This window comes from Equus przewalskii, chromosome 2 (genome assembly GCF_037783145.1).
Source record: "Equus przewalskii isolate Varuska chromosome 2, EquPr2, whole genome shotgun sequence".
Lineage (NCBI taxonomy): Eukaryota > Metazoa > Chordata > Mammalia > Perissodactyla > Equidae > Equus > Equus przewalskii.
In genome coordinates this window covers 6650422-6666967 of record NC_091832.1, presented here as the reverse complement: position 1 = coordinate 6666967, position 16546 = coordinate 6650422, and the positions used below count along the sequence as shown (strand labels likewise).

The 16546-nt window shown below is 47.5% G+C and overlaps 1 protein-coding gene across 3 annotated transcripts; it reads left to right on the top strand.

Annotated features, from left to right (window-relative positions):
* The first annotated feature begins 1286 nt into the window (after positions 1-1286).
* GPX7 (glutathione peroxidase 7) lies at positions 1287-16242 on the top strand. Of its 3 annotated transcripts, none has more exons than XM_070609610.1 (3): positions 1287-1829; positions 5751-6012; positions 7333-8907. In XM_070609610.1, the coding sequence occupies exons 1-3, from the start codon at positions 1524-1526 to the stop codon at positions 7494-7496; spliced, it is 732 nt and encodes a 243-aa protein (XP_070465711.1). In that variant the 5' UTR covers positions 1287-1523; the 3' UTR covers positions 7497-8907. The 3 variants fall into 3 exon arrangements, 2 of the variants coding, with proteins under 2 accessions (XP_070465711.1, XP_070465712.1); XR_011537355.1 differs by having other exon boundaries at positions 1384-3053; XM_070609611.1 differs by lacking the exon at positions 7333-8907 and adding an exon at positions 15955-16242 and having other exon boundaries at positions 1407-1829.
* Positions 16243-16546: the final 304 nt, after the last annotated feature.

Sequence of the window (16546 nt, the reverse complement as noted above, 5' to 3'; positions counted from 1 at the left end):
CCTCTTCCTGTCCACTCTTTACAGAACAGCCAGAGGGATCTTTCAGAGGACTCACTGACACTTCTCTGCTTTAAAAAACAGAACCTTCATTTCTTGGCTTAAAGACCATAATCTTTATTGTGGCCTACCAGGTTCTGTGTGCCACCCCACCCCTGACACCCGCCTGCCTCTCCACCTTCTCTCGCGCTTTGCTCTCTCTGCTCCAGCCAAACTGGCCTTCTTTGTTTCTCAATGCACCATGTTTCTCTCTCCATCCGGACATTTGCACTTGCTTCCTCACTTCAACTTGGCTACTTTCTACTCATTCTTCAGAGCTGAGCTCAAACCTTCCATCCTCTGGGAAGCCCTCCTTCCACCCCACCCCTCACCCCAGGCTAGTTTAGGTGGTACTCACCACAATAGTAATTTTAGAGCTGATTATGAACTATTTAATACCTGTCTCCCCCTGGGTAGGGACCACACTGTCTTGTTCATCACTGCATAAGAGGCACCTAGAGCAGAACTTAGCAGAGAACAGGTGCTCAAGAAGCGTTTGTTGAATGACTGTAGGAATGTTTAGCCCTTCCAGCATTACATGAAACCCCCAGTTTACTTGGCTTCTCTCACCCCAGCCTGTGAGCTCCTAGAGAAGTAGTACGGCATCAGCACCCAGCACCATGCTTGGCACTTGGCGGGACTCAGGAGGAGTTTTCGGAGTGTGGGAGACACTGTGATGTGCTGTCCAGAACCCCCAGCAGTGGACTTGGGACACTGCTGCTGGGTGTGCTGTCCATGGAAAGCTTTTAACTGTCAGCCCCTCCAGGGACAGAGCCACCTTGGCTCCTGTCCTGCCTCTTCCCAGAAGGCCCCACATCCGATGGCTGATGAAGGCAGGGATATAAAGGCTGGCCTGGCCATTTTAGCTCATCGGGGACAACTCTGATGGGTCTTTCCCGCTCCAGGGTCCCTGTGGGGTCAGCCAAGACTGTCCCTCCGCCTGCATGGAGCTCTGGACTCCTGCCCGCTCCTGCCCCCTCGTCTCCCTTCCACAGGTCTTGATCCCAAGAGTGCTGCCTCATAAACATCCTGTGCTGCAATCTCCATCTCGGAATCTGCTTCCCAGGAACCCAACCTGCAACAGGCCCTCCGTCCTCTCTTCGCCTTCTCCGTGCCACCCCTTTGAGGGAACGTTCACTCATTCGTCTAAAGTTTGCAGGCACCATTCAGCCGACAAAGTTTCGCATCTATTTTTCGATTACTCCCACTCTATACTGTCTAGGTGCGTCAGGAAGGGAGGCTGACGCACTGAACAGATGGAGAAACTAAAGTCCAGAGAGGTGGAGTGACCAGCCCAAGGCCACTGAGCTAATTAGAAGCTCAACTCTCAGATCCATATTTTCACCTCCCTTTCGCTACTAAGTCGCCGCATCCTGGAACAAGAGGGAGCCTCACTGGCGCGAATTCTGGTCTCAGTGGTCAGAATCCTGGAACCATGGCTCTCGCGTCCCGGAAGGGGCGCGGAGGCCCACGTTCCCGCAGTAAAGATGGGGAAACTGAGGTCCCGAGCCTGGCGCTCCACCGCCCGCGGAGAAAGGGAAGGGGGCGCGTCCTGCCTCGCGGGCCGCCTGGCGCCGGGGCCGCCCCCTCCCGCCCCCCGCGCCGGGTCCCCCCGCCCCGTCTTTGCCCTCGCGACGCCGCCACCCCGGGAGCGAGTCATGGTGGCTGCACTGGTGGCGGCGTGGCTGCTCCTGGCGGTCGCGGCCGGCGCGCAGCGGGAGCAGGACTTCTACGATTTCAAGGCGGTCAACATCCGGGGCAAGCTGGTGTCGCTGGAGAAGTACCGCGGGTCGGTGAGTGTCCGCCCGCGCGGCCTCGGCGCCGCCCTGGCCGGGCCTGATGGGGGCGCCCCGCGGCCCGGGACCCTGCCGGGTATGGCTCCGAGGGGGCTCGGGCCGCCCGGCAACCCTGCACTGGCGCCCCCCTCCTCCGTCCCCAGCATCCCCCCGCGGCGCGGCGCCCCCAGGTCTTGCGCCGGTCTGGCCCGCGACTACGTGGCACAGCCCCCGCGCTCAGTGAAACCCGAAACTCTCGCAGCCGGCGCCGATTTCCCTCCCAGCGACTTTGGGCTGCGGGGTCGGACCTCTCCCAGGGGCTGGATGCCCCGGCCCAGCCTTTGTCATGCATGGGTGGGAATAGGAACTCTTGCATCCTGCGGCCTTTGTCTCTCCTGTCCCTAGTTTCCGCGTCTGGGAGTTGCTGATAGAGTTCAGTGAGGACAATGAATGTGCAGTGCAGAGGGAGTTCTCGTTTAAGATGCACGGGGACCTTACACAGATCATCCTTTAGAGATGACACTAAAGCTCAAAGAGGGAAGGCATTTGCGCGGGGTCACACCGCGCTAGACAGCACAGAGCCTGGGGGAGAACCGCCCGTCTGTCCGTGGTCTGCTCGGGGCAAACTCCTAAGATGGCTGCTCAGGCTGAGATAGAAGAGTCATCCAGGCTAATTGCTCCCTCCTTACCAAGAAGGAATCTCAGCTCGGACAGGACTTCAGAGAGGAAGTGTGCTTGGGTGAGTCTTTGAAACAAGAGTGAGTTTTAGCAAGGCCAAGAAGAACATTCCGGACAAAGAGAACTGTCCATGCCAAGGCTCAGAAGCGAACAGCAAGGAGGGTGGTGGAGGGGTGGGGGACTTCAAGCAGTCATTCCTGGAGTATAAAGCATGAGGCCAAGTGGTGGAAGGATGAAGCTGAAGAGGAGAGGGAGGGACCAAGAGGAGCCTTGAACACTACGTCCAGAGGCCCAGATGTTGCACTGTGTGTAATGAGGAGCCCTCCAAGCCCACTTCTCAGGATGGACCTGGGGCCACAGTGTGGGACCAGTGGGGAGCCGGTCTCTAATGGACAGGTGGGCCCAGCGTCCAGATTTGGATGGACCAGGCACAAATGGCTGTCAGCATTCTTCTCCCTGGAGCAAGGCCATCTTTAGTGAAGAACGTACTCTTCTAAGCCTTGAAATTCTCAATTATGCTGGGAGTCCTGGGGGCAGTAATCCTTGTCCTGATTGTCCCCCAAGGTATTGTGAGTTTCAAATGAGATGACAGTGTGGAAGCACTTGGTAGAGTGCTCTGCCCCTGTGTTTGGTGGGCCCCCCTGGAACCTTATCCAGGACTCAGGACAGAGAGCTGATAAGAGCAGGGCCTACTCCTACTCAGGCCTCCTCTTCCCTCCAAAACAGCTGGTCAGAGAGCCCCAGGTTTAGCGCTTGATCAACTCTGATACTCATTAATTCATTATTTATTATTGAGCACCTACTGTGTACTAAGTACTAGGCCGGGCCTGAGGATACAGTGATGACCAAAACAGACGAGTTTCCACTTTAATAGGGCTTATATGAGGTGGAGAAGAGACAATAAACAAGAAACAGAAAAATGAACAGGGTAATTCCTGTAGCAATAAGTGCTAAGACAAAAATAGAACAAGGTCTATTTGTTTTTAGAAGTAGTAAGGCATCCAGAATGTGAGGAACAGAAATCCTGGAGAAAAATGACCTAGAAAAGTGATGCCAGAATTCTGAGTGTTTTAATACTCGAGGTCATTGGTAAATCCTAAAAAGCGTGGGGGCGAGAGGCCAAGAAATCAGTCAGAAAGAAATTGAAAAAAAAAAGGGAACAAAGTCACACAGCTACTGAGTGGTAGAGTTAGAATTCAAACCCAGGCAGTCCGGAGGCTCTCGATGCTCTGAGTTTGTCCCACCTAGGTCTGCCACTTGGTCATTCATTCACCATTCAAATAGTTACTGGCTCATTATGTGTATTTTACCACAATTTTTTTAAAAATTGAGAAAAAATTACTCACTCCCACTACATGCCTGGCACTAGGTCCAGCCCTGGAGACATAGCCATGAGCAAGGCTGTATGATTTGTGCCCTCAGGCTAACTGGGAAGACAGTCGTGTAGATCAGTGTTGAGGATGGATGAATGGTGACCACTTGGGAATGTCCTTGGCTATGTGTGGGTTATGTACACGTAGGCCTGAGTCTAGGGGGTGTATGTATGATTTGTTTGATTCCTTCTCTGTGCACACCCGAGTCTGTATCTGTGCTTGTATATGTACATAGGTAAATTAACTGTGTGTATTTGGGTGTGTCTGTCTGTGTTTTGGTCACTTTAAGGATAAGCTTTTTGGTTTCAGGCATAGACCTAGAAGCAGGATTTCTCTCCTTCCAGAAGAGTGGGCGGACACACAAGATGTAGGTTAAAAATAAGCAACCTTTAATAGTCTCATTGCCTAGGGATCCAGCAGAGAAGAAAGAGGAAGACCCCTAACCAGGGAAGGGAGGTAAGGGTCCCACTTTCTCACCACTACAGGCAGAATATGGCATATGCTGACGCAAATGGGGGAAGTTCTAACAGCCTGTGGCCCCAGAGAATGGGTCCTTCCTCATCTGGTGGAGGCAGGTTGAGGGAGTTACAGCTCAGCGGTTCTCAATTGGGGATGACTTTGCTCCCCTGGGGACATTTAGCAATGTCTAGAGACATTGTTGATTATCAAGACTATGCATCTAGAAGATAGAGGGCAGGGATGGTGCTTGACATCCTACAATGAACAGGACAGCCCCATCACAACAAAGAAGGATCCAGCCCAAAATATCAGTACCGCTGAGGTTGAGAAATGCTGTCTAGCCTGAGCAGTTGGTGCCTGTCCATGTCCTGGGTCCCAGGCTCCTCCTAGGAGGTGGCCCTCTTTATGGAGCCAGCTGGTATAATCCCAGCTTTTCTAAAAAAGTGGCCAGAGAGATGAGGCTGGACTGCCCAGACACAGGACAAGACTTAAAATCCGTTAGTAACATATAACTAGAAGCTAAAAACACAGCATTGATGCCAGAATTCTAATTGCAGTATTATAATCAAGTTCTGCCCGCTTTATATTTATCACCAAAAGGCAATAAATAAATTTATAAATACATTTGTATAAATAAAAAATTTGTTATAAGGAAATAATAAATTTAAGGGTTAGTTTAGTGATAGAAGAAAGTGGTATTTGTTTGCTGGAAGGTCAGAAGCGAAAAAGGATTGCCCTGGGGTCCTTGGGGTCCGTTTACCAAGAAAACCCGTGTCTGTCTATGCAGCTGGGCGTTCACTCCACGGCTGTATGTCTCCAGGGCTGGAGCACACATGTGTGCACACTTACTTATTCATTCAGCAGATACTTTCTGAGACTCTTCTATACATCAGACCCAGGGGTGAAGTGGACACCTGCCCTCAGTGGGTTCGTGTTCTAGGAGGGAGATCTACACGTGTACAGGCAGCTACAGTGTAGAGCGACTGAGTCAGAAACTGAACCCAGGTCTGCCATTCCCCTCCCTCACATCACCTCCTGTATGAACCGCTCTCTCTATGTGCCTCTCTCTGTGAATGTGTCGTGTGTGTTTGTGGGCATGTGTGAGGTGTGCTAATGTACCGTTGTCTCATGGGGTGTGTTCATACCCATTTATGAATACTGTGTGCTTATTCTCATGAATGTTCATGTATGTGTTTGCACACATATCTGTAAGCCCCTGCATGTTTGATTTCATCTGTGCCTGTGTGCGTGTGTTTGTGTATATGTGAGAGCATTGCACACGTTTACATATGTGTACATGGTCTTCGTGTATGTATGAGAGAGAGCCTTAATTGCTGAGGGTCACACATGTGGGCGTGTCCAGACATGTGCAAGTGCATGCCCCTTCACTGTGTTGCGTGTCTGTCTGAGTTTTGTTTTTGCCACCCAGGTCTCCCTGGTGGTGAACGTGGCTAGCGAGTGCGGCTTCACAGACCAGCACTACCGAGCCCTGCAGCAGCTGCAACGGGACCTGGGGCCCCACCACTTCAACGTGCTTGCCTTCCCCTGCAACCAGTTTGGCCAGCAGGAGCCTGACAGCAACAAGGAGATCGAGAGCTTTGCCCGCCGCACCTATAGCGTCTCTTTCCCCATGTTTAGCAAGATCGCAGTCGTCGGCACTGGAGCCCACCCTGCCTTCAAGTACCTGACCCGTGAGTCTTGATCTTTTCCCTCAGGTGGGTGAGGCCGTGCCTCCCTGGGCAGTAGAAGCCATTGGCTGGTCGGGTGACCTGGGGCCCCTTCCGGATCCCTGCATGGACTGATGCTCTGTTCCAGCACTAATCTTTGGGGAGGAGGGGTATTCCTGCCTAAGAATGTCTCTAGCCCTGCTGCCTTGCGGTTCTCCCTCAGAGTCCTTCTCGCAGACTTCGCTGAGATCCTGTTTTCAAATGCAGGCGCTCCTAGAAGGAGACTGGGCCCTCAGATTTTAGTCAATGTGAGTTAGTTGAGCTTATGGACTTAGGGTGGAAAAACCAAGGCAGACAGGGGATGCCACATGCCTGGAGAAGGCTGACAGGCATCTCCTGGCCTGAGTCAGAGGCAGTCTGTAGACCACAGGCGGGAAACCTTCTGAGCTAACATACTAGATCTTAATATTTCAGAAATAGATCCCTCCTCCAGCCCAAGAAGCCTCAGAGCCTCAAAATAGGGTGCTGAGCCAAGCTTGTCATTGTGGTTCTGTTTCCTCCCTCAGGCCTTTCTCCGCCTTTGGGGGCTCCATTTTTGCCTTCTCTTAGTCTCTGCTTCTGGTTGCCTTCATATCCCTCACCTCCGGGGCAACCCATTCACTCTTGGAGGAGTAAATGAAAAAACAACAACGTAACAAACAAAAGATCCTTTACTGAGGCAGATTTGAATTTTGCTCTGGGGGTCAATCCTAATGTTTGCTTTTTCTTCCTGTGTGTTTTTATTCGTTCCTCCCCAGTTCCCATAGTTATAGATCAAACCTGGCCGTGCTTTAGAAGCACCTGGGGAGCTCTTAAAAATGCATTAGCCTGAGACCTACTGAAGCAGGGCCCAAGAATCTGTTTATTTTAAGCACCCGACCACCACCACCATCGTGATTCAGATGCAACCAGTCCATGGACTAACGTTTGGAAACCATTAAGGTTTCATTAGAGAATAGGGTGTAGCCTGTGCTCTAGTTTGAAGTCGCTAATAAAGGAAGATCTGATATGCTTTATCAAGCACTTCACAGAATCCTAAAGCAGTAGTTCTCAACCTTGGCACCACACTGGAATCTCCTGGAGAGCTTTTCAAAAATACTGATGCCTGAGTCTTACCCCCAGAGATTCTGATTTAAGTGGTCTGGGGTGTGGACTGGGCATGAGGATTTTGAAAAGCTCGCCAGTTAATTCGAATGGAACCCCTGCTTCCACGGAAGGGTGGACACTGAGAGTGGAGTTCCAGGAGAGGGTGTGCAGGGAAGCAGTGTAAGGAAGTAGCGGCTCTCCTTCTTCCTTTTGCTCTAGAGACTTCCGGGAAGGAGCCCACCTGGAACTTCTGGAAGTACCTAGTGGCCCCAGATGGGAAGGTTGTAGGGGCTTGGGATCCAACCGTGTCGGTGGAGGAGATCAGACCCCATATCACAGAACTTGTGAGGAAGCTCATCCTGAAGAAGCGAGAAGACTTGTAACCACGTTCCCTCTTCTCCCACTGTCCCCTTACCCCCATCTTGCATGGGTGACCAAAGCAAACTCAAATGGTGCTTCAAAGGGAGAGTCCATTGACTCCTTCCTCCATTCTTATCCCACCTACCCCACCACTCCTGTGAGGGAAAAATTCTAGTATTTTGATGATTTGAATCTTAGAGCAACCAATAGGAGCCCCTGGCCACTGAGAGCTCTTGACTCGTGAATCACCAGCCAATAGGAACCTCTAGCCCATGAAAACATGTGGCAAATAGAAGTGTATCAAGCAATAATCTACTACCTGTTAAGAACTCTGTAAAATGGGGCCAATTCCTACCTCACAGGGCTGTTGTGAGGATTAGGACGAAAGACTTATGAATATGTCTGGGGCAGTGCCAGCTCAATAGGAGACATTCAATAAATGTTTTTTTTGCATATAAAACAAAAAATAACTTGTGATCAATAAAAACTTGCACCCACATAATTTCCAACCAATGAGAATCCAGGCCAAACATTTATTTGTTGTTGTTCTTTTCCTGTGTATTATGTTTTTAATTACAAAAATAATGCAAATACATTGTAAGATAATACAGGATGCTCTAAAATGAAAATGAAAATATCCCCCTCATTTTCTATACTCTCACTCCCTGGGGGTAAACACAATTGTCAATTTGGTACAAAGCCTTCTATGCCTTTTTTTGTGTGTGTGGTGTATGTTTTTGAAAAAGATTAGCCCTGAGCTAACATCTGCTGCCAATCCTCCTCTTTTTTGCTGAGGAAGACTGGCCCTGAGCTAACGTCCGTGCCCATCTTCCTCTACTTTATATGTGGGACGCCTGCCACAGCATGGCTTGACAAGCGGTGCCATGTCCGCACCCGGGATCCGAACCGGAGAAGCCCGGGCCGCCAAAGTGGATCATACGAACTTAACTGCTGTGCCACCAGGCTCGCCCCCCCCGAAGCCTTTTTTAATCAAGCTAATCATTATTCCCCAAAAATAATTTACTGACCAAAAGTACACTACAATAGAAAATGGCAAAGGATATGAATAGATAATTCACAGAAGACTATAGATGGCTAATAAGGATATGAAAAGATGTTCAGCCTCGTTCCAGTTGGAAAGATTTTTTAAATGATAATACCCATTGTTGGTAAGGATGTGGGGAAATGGGCTTTTGCATAAACTGTTGGTGGGACAAGAAACTGGCACAAGTTTTTGGAGGGTGATTTGGCAATATCTTTTAAAACAAATGTTCATACCCTTTGATCCGTCATTTCTCCTACTAGAAGACTCCCAAACTGTGCAAATATATATGTACAATAATATGTATGTAGACTGTTTGTAATGGTGAAAATTGGATGCAACTCTTGTGCTCATCAATATGGCCTGGTAATAAATTATGGTACAGATCCAAATGATACACTACTGCAGTTATTAAAATGAATGAATACGATTTCTCTATGCTACCAGAGAAAATCGTCCAAAAGTGAAAAAGGGCAAGTTGTAAAACAGAATGAACACAGGCACACGCACAAAAAATCCAGTATAAATAAGTATAATATTTTTATTAAAAATGTACAATGTTAAGGGAGGGGGAGAGGAATATAGACCAAACTATTAATGGTGGCTGTCCATGAGGGGTGGGGTGGGATAACAGGAGTCATTCACTTTCTTTGTTAAGTATTTCTGAAATGTTTGAATTTTGTATATAAAATATATGTTTCACTTTTATATAAATATAAAAAGAGGCAGGTAAAAACTGAGGTTATGGGCAAAGTCATTGATCACTAATTCATTGGCCAATAAGAATTTCATGTCTGCTCTTTCAAGGTCACTCTTCTGGAAGAAGGAGACTCAGATTCAGGTCCCGGCTGTGCCCTTGACTCACAAACTAAGCAAATTGTCCCTTTCTGCTGTCCTCCATTTTCCCACTGGACAACGAAAGAGTTCAACTGTGCTTACAGTTCTTGCAGTCTGCCTTAATTGTCCTTCTCAAAAGCTGCCAAGAGTAAATGAAGGTTCTCTGTGGGCTGACCATAAGCTCCCCTGTAGTGGGCTCCAGCCTGCCCTTGCACACCCTGCTCCAAGCTCCAGCTCTGCATATGCTCATGTGTGCACCTGCGCGGGCGTATGCACACATTCCTCCCCCCCAAACCCAGCTATCACAGAAATTTTTGTGGCGGACATCTCAGAACCATACTCTCAATGGACATCTCTGTGACTTTATCCTCCTTGACCTGTCAGCCACATCTGACACTGCTGACTACACTCTTCTCCCTGACTCACTCTCTTCCCTTAGCTTTCATGCCCCCATTTTCTCTTGGTTTGCCCCCGTGTCTCTGAGTGCTCCTTCCTTCTCAATGTCTGTTGATGTCTCTTCCTCCTCTGCTCACTCCTTCCCTGTTGGTCTTCCTTAGGGTTCTAGGCTGGTCCCTTTGCTCCCTCCATACTGTCTTCTTCCGTCATCTCATTTTTTCTCATCGTTTCAACCACTATCTACACTCTGATGACGCCCAAATCCACACTGACTCATATCCACCTGCCTACTGGGCATGTCTACAGACACCTCAATTCACAGTGTCCAGAACTAAACTCAGCATCTCTCACTGACACACCTGTTCTCCCTTCCACCCAGCCTTCACAAAAGCCCCAAGCCTTTCCTTTCACACACCATTCCCTCGCTCACTCGCCACACTATTCTCATGGTTTAAGCAACTGCCCTCCCTTCTCTCCTCAGCACCGTGCCTAGCCCTTAGCAGATTAAATTTAATTATATGGTAAGCAGTTTGAGCACCAGCTCCGTGCTGTCCCTGAAGAGACCCCATCTGGAAACCAAAGACGAGCAAACAGTTTTCCCCAGCAGTTTAGAGTACAGCTGAGGATTTTGCACTCCTTTATTCCTATAGGCTTTATCAGCTTTCTGCTGGCCCCAGGGCCCTTCTCACGCACAAGAGTCCCCTAGGAACAATCTCACTTTAAATCCTTATAAGCTGTTACCTTAGTCATTGTTTAACCAGTATCTGCTAACAACTTAGTTTTAAATTAATCCTTTGGTTGTCGGCTAACACTTGAGTAGTTAATATTTCCTTTTCTATTAACACCTTAATTATTTTCTAACACTTTACTTATAAGCCAAATACTTCATTAGGTTATATCTTAGTTTAGCTATTTGCCAAGCCTTAATTATTAATCAATATTTTAGCTGTCTGCTTAAATCTTATTTCTGATCCCTTAGCTATCTGCTATTAGTGTAGAGTACATTAATAAGCCAGAGACCCCTAGTTAGGAGTTTGGGGAGGGGGTCATTTCTGGCTGCGGATATGAAAAAGGCCTTTGTCTTTTGCTGGGCTCTCCTTTTACCCTCACGTGGTTCTCATTCAACATCAACTGGTCCCAGGTCCTCAGAGAAAGGGAGGTCTCATCCTAATTGCTTATTTACTTCTCTGAGCTGGGCTGGACTGTGGAGGGAGGAGAGTGTGATTATGAGAGGCCTTCCTGGAAAACTGGTTGGAAGAGACCTTCATTCATCAAGAAATCTTTCTTGAGCATTGCTTATTTGTCAAGTTCTGCACTAGGTCCCAGGGATACAGCAGTGAACAGAACCTGCATGTTCCCAACTGTCATGACGCCTAGAGAATAGTGGGAAAGACAAACATTAAACAAATAATGACACCAAGTGTTATGTAGTTACAATTATGATAAGCCCCAGGAAGAAGTACAAGGAGCCATGAGCATATATAGAAGTGGCACTGGACCTATTCTGGAGTTCAGAGAAGGCTTCCCTAAGGCATGACATTTAAGCTGAGCGCTAAAATTTTAATAAGCATTAAGGGAAAGAAGTTGGGAGGTCCTAAGCAGACCGAGTGGCTCAGGCAAAGTCCCTAAGGAAGGAAGATACTTGATATGATGGAGCCAGTGCTGCCTGGAGCCAGGATCATTCAGGGCCTTGTGGGATCCAGGTAAGAAATGATAGTGACCTGACTTAACATGACAGAGCCTGTCTTCAGTCCCAAATCTGAAGGCAGAGGCCGACACTGAACTACTGATAGAAGTAGGCTGCTCTGGGGGCTGCCCGGAGGTCGGGTCACCATGGAGACACCTGAGGAAGGCAGGCAGACCTGAAACCTCCCAGCTCCAGCAGAGCCAGCCTGGGGGGCTGCTGGAAGGGATTGCCGAAGCCCAGGTCCCTGTAAATCACCAAGCTACTTGCACAGATTCCTGGGCCCCATCCAGAGTGATTACACTGCAGGTGGTCAAAAGGCCATTTTCAAGAAAGAAACACTGCCTTAGGTGTAACAAAAGACTCGGCAGCTTCCTCTCCCTCTCTGCATCTCCTGTAGTCCCTACATCTTAGCCATCACCTATGACTTTTACCACTTTGTGTTAGGATGGAGATTTGGCAGCTGTAACAGGAACCCAGAGTAAACACAGTCTTAAGTGAAATAAGTTTATTTCTGTCCTATGTAAAAACTGGACTTTTACTCTGCTCCATGAATTAGTCAGGGGCTCAGGCTCATGTCTCCGCTATCCCTAGGATGTTGCCAACATCTACATGATCCAACATAGCCAACTACCCCAACTCTATTCCTTTAAGGGCATTACACCACATCCTACAGGTTAAAAGAACTTAGTCACATAGCTATATACAGACATAAGGATGACTAGGAAATGAAGTTTTTATTCTGTATGGCCATGTGCCCAGATGAAAACTGGGGCTTCCATTACCATAGAAGAAGGGGAGAACAGATGTTGAGGGGGCAGGGACAAATAGCCATCTCTGCCTTACGTCTTAACATCTTTCAAATCTCTCCCCTTTCCTTCTTCCTGCTACCACTATCCTAACTCAGGATTTATCATCCTTACAACTCATCTCCTTGGCCCCAACTCCCTCCTCCAATCTTTCCTTCACATTGCAAGCTGAATGATCTTCATAAAAGCAAATCTGAGCATATAACCTCTCTGCTTCCATGTGCCCTCTGCCCTTATCCTTGAAATAAAGGCTTGGTTCCTTACTCTGTCATTCAAAGCCCTTGTGCTTCATCCTCCTCCATTCCTTACCTTTGGAGTTGCTGCAGCAACACCAAACTGCTAGCCACGTTCTCTTTCACTCCTTCCTCCCATTGCACAGGTGGAAATTCTCTTCCTTTCCTTGCTATTGCTGTATACTTTATCTCCATTGTATTCATTGAGCATAATGAATGCCTGGCCCATAGTAGGTGTTCAAAACGCATTTGTTGACTGACGTCATCGTCATCATCTATGTCTGTTTCTGAATGTCCCAGGGACTGTCTGAGTCCCTGCATCAGCTAGATTCCCCCTGACCTGAAAGGCTCAAGTCCTCCCACAGAAGAGGTGACCAATCTCAGTGAGATGGGAAAGCCCAGTCAGAAGGCCCCTTCCTCTAATCCCTTGGAATATGATTGCTCCCCTGCAATTGCTCCAGTTGATCACATGATCAACTGACCCCTGCTCTTTGTTATCCAGAAGGAGTCCCAGGGCCACATCCCTGGTATTAGTGACAATTGCATGGGACATACTTACTTACATTAAAAACAAAATTCATTGTTTATCTGAAATTCAAATTTAACTAGCCATCCCGTATTTTATCTGGCAACCCTAATCCAGAGTGGAATATTATGCAGTAGAGAGTTGAACTGGATAGCCTCTAGGGTCCCTTTGACTCTAGGAAACAAACATTCTAACTCTTCTGATTTGCCTTGTTCCTCCCAATGAAAGCAGGAACTCTTCTCAGGATTAAAGTAGAAGCTGAGAACAATAGTTAATTGGCTAATCAACATAACAAATGACAATCCCCCCCTGACTAGCTGTGTAACCTTGGGACAGTCACTTAACCTTGCTGACCCTCCGTCGCTTCATCTAGCCAATAAAAGGAAACTAAGATTTTACTGATGAGTGCTGGACGCTGTGCTGGATACTTCTGTCCAAGTGCTCTCTCACCTGGAATGTTCAGACAGGAATGCATGAGAATGTACAAACTCTGTAAGTGGAAAGGGCTCTAGCAAATATGAAATAGTGTTGGCTGATGTGGCATCTGTCTGCAGCTGAGTTCCTTCCCTGGCCCTTGCCAGGGGAGAAGCTTCCCTGCTTGGTCATATTCTAGAGGAAAGACATTGTCTAGGACTCCAGAGTGGAGAGCAGTGGTTCTTAACCAAGGGTGATTTTGCTCACCAGGGGACATCTGGCAATATCTGGAGACATTTTTGGTTGTCACAACCGGGGATGGGTACGACTGGCATCTAGTGGGTATAGGCCAGGAATGCTGCTAAACATCCTACAGAGCACAGGACTGTCCCCTCCAACAAAGAATTATCTGGCTTAAATCATCAATAAACTGAGAAATCCTAGTCTAAAATATTGCAAAGCAGGATTCATATCCCAGCTCTGCCACTTAGCAGCTGGGTGACTCATGAGCAAAGTACTTCACCTCTCTCTCTGGGCCTCAGTGTCCTCTTCTGGGACTCGGGGATATTAATAGCACTTACCTCATAGGCCTATTGTGATGATTAAGTGACAATACGCCCACACAGCACTGCAGTGCCTGGGACATAGTAAATATTCAGTAAGTGATAGTTCTTCTTGTCCTTATTAGGTATTACTGTCTTCATTTAAAAGACAGGAAATTGAGGCTCAGAGAGGGGAAACGACTCGCCCAAGGTTAACAGAAAAAGCGGTCCTAGTCGTGGGGGTGACAAACTTCACTAAGGGTCTTCTGAAGACAAAGGCTGCAGTTTTCTTCTGTGTGGACCTAACAGGGGACATACTCTGCTCTCAGCAAAGTGGAAGGAAGAGGAGAGCTAAACTTTGCTGAGTGCTCACATACCTGTATCATGTATAGGTACGACCTCCTGTACATATCATGCCTTCCATTTTACAGACGAGGCTAAGTGAGAAATCCAAGATCTCCCAGCAAGCCAGGTGCCAAGTAGCAATGGGAATCCTGGGTGACCTGGTATCCATCCTTGCCTGTCCCTCTATTCTCTGCTTCCTGGACTCTGGTAACACTCCAGCAGGGACACAGAGGTGAGGGCTGGACACCCTGATCCTGGGAGAGAGCCCGACATTCACATTAGGGTCCAGAAGTCTTGGAGTAAATTCCAGAAGTGGCCGATCTCAGGCTGAAAAAGAACCGCGAACATGAAAGATGCTTAATAACATGTAAAGTGCTGGACTCATGTTGAGATCAGAGAAGGAGGTTGGCAAAGGTGATGTTTCCTTGAGCTTTGGAGACCAGCAGACCCAGGGCAAACCCCAGTTTCTTCCACTCCTGAAAGAGTCCTTGGGTGAGTACCTTAAACTCTCTGAGTCTCAATATCTTTATAAATATAAAACACTCATATTTCAGAATTATTTGTTCATTTATTAATTCCTTCCTTGAGGCAGGGTTGACCCATATGGCCATGCAGATTTTGAAGGTGTCCAGCAGAAGGGATAAGTGGGAGCTGAAATCTAGCTTGAACTCTAATTGCCAAGCCTTGCCTTTGGCAGAGGGCTACATCAGGTGAGAGGAAGGGGCACTTTTTTCTGATCTGCACACAAAGGCACACGAAAGAACAAATGTGGCACAAGGCAGCAGCCCTGCCTTTGAGAACCAGGCCCTAGTCTGAGTGTGGTGAAACCAGGGCTGAAGCAGGTACAACTTCTGTCCTAGAGCACCCTATAGTCTGAGGCTGTGATTTCTAAGTGAGATGATGGCACACGGAAGGTGCTCAACGAATGGTATATATACAGTCAGGACAGCAGATGCTACAAGAAAAAATGGTGCTCTGAGAGTTGGTCACACAAGGGCTTCCTGCAGGAGGGATTTCAAGCTGGACCTTGAATGGTGGAGAAGATTTAGATAAGCAGAAGGGTGGAATGACATGGGCAAAAATTTGAGAGAGGAGGATCCTCTCCCAGGTCAGACTGGCTGACTCAGAAGTTTCTTGCAGGAAAGAAGAGGCACAGTTGGAGAGGTAGGGAGAATTTAGATTTTAGAGGTCAGACTGGAATCACTGGGGCTATTTCAACAGCTCAGGTCAAGCCTTCAAAGGATCTCTCTGTTGATAAGTGTGTGGTGGGAAAGAATCAAGTGCAGAGAAAAAGGAATTGCACAATTCTGCCTCAAAACTCAAAAGAATTCTCAGGGGCCGGCACTGTAGCCAAGTGGTTAAGTTCACATGCTCCGCTTTGGCAGCCAGGGTTTTGCTGGTTGGGATCCTGGGTGCGGACATGGCACCGCTCATCAGCCCATGCTGAGGCAGCGTCCCACATGCCACAACTAGAAGGACCTACAACTAGAATACACAACTATGTGCCGAGGGGGCTTAGGGGAAAAGAAGGGGGAAAAAAAGAAGAAGAAGATTGATAACAGATGTTAGCTTAGCTGCCAATCTTTAAAAAAAAAAAACCCTCAAGGGGCTGGCCCCGTGGCCGAGTGGTTAAGTTCGTGCACTCCACTGCAGGCGGCCCAGTGTTTCATTGGATCGACTCCTGGGTGCGGACATGGCACTGCTCATCAAACCATGCTGAGGCAGCGTCCCACATGCCACAACTAGAAGGACCCACAAAGAAGAATATACAACTATGTACTGGGGGGCTTTGGGGAGAAAAAGGAAAAAAGTAAAATCTTTAAAAATAAATAAATAAATAAATAAAAGAATAATGACATGATCTGACTTCAGTTTAAAAAAAAAAAAAACCCCTCAAAAAAATTCTCTTTGACATTATACTGGAGATCCTAGACAATGTAATAAAATAAGAAAAGAAATAAAAGACATCTACTGGAAAGGAAAAGTAAAACTGCCTTTATTCATGATATGTTGTCTGTGAATAAATTATGTTCTTTATGTTAACATAAAAAATCCTAAGTAGTCTCCAAAAACCTACTAGAACTAAAAAGGAAATTTAGCAAGATCATAGAATACAAGGTGAGTATACAAAAGTAAATTGTATTTCTATACACTAGCAATGAACCATTGGAAAATCCTGTTAAACTGTCATTTACAATATCATCAAAAATAAGAAAAAGGGATAAATTTTACAAAATGTGTTTAC

Bases quoted from the DNA above. Each gene is read 5' to 3' on its own strand.
- GPX7 (XM_070609610.1), top strand. From the start codon at position 1,524: ATGGGGAAACTGAGGTCCCGAGCCTGGCGCTCCACCGCCCGCGGAGAA. The intron at 1,830-5,750 runs GTGAGTGTCCGC...TTTGCCACCCAG, and splicing joins TGGAGAAGTACCGCGGGTCG to GTCTCCCTGGTGGTGAACGT. The intron at 6,013-7,332 runs GTGAGTCTTGAT...CTTTTGCTCTAG, and splicing joins TGCCTTCAAGTACCTGACCC to AGACTTCCGGGAAGGAGCCC.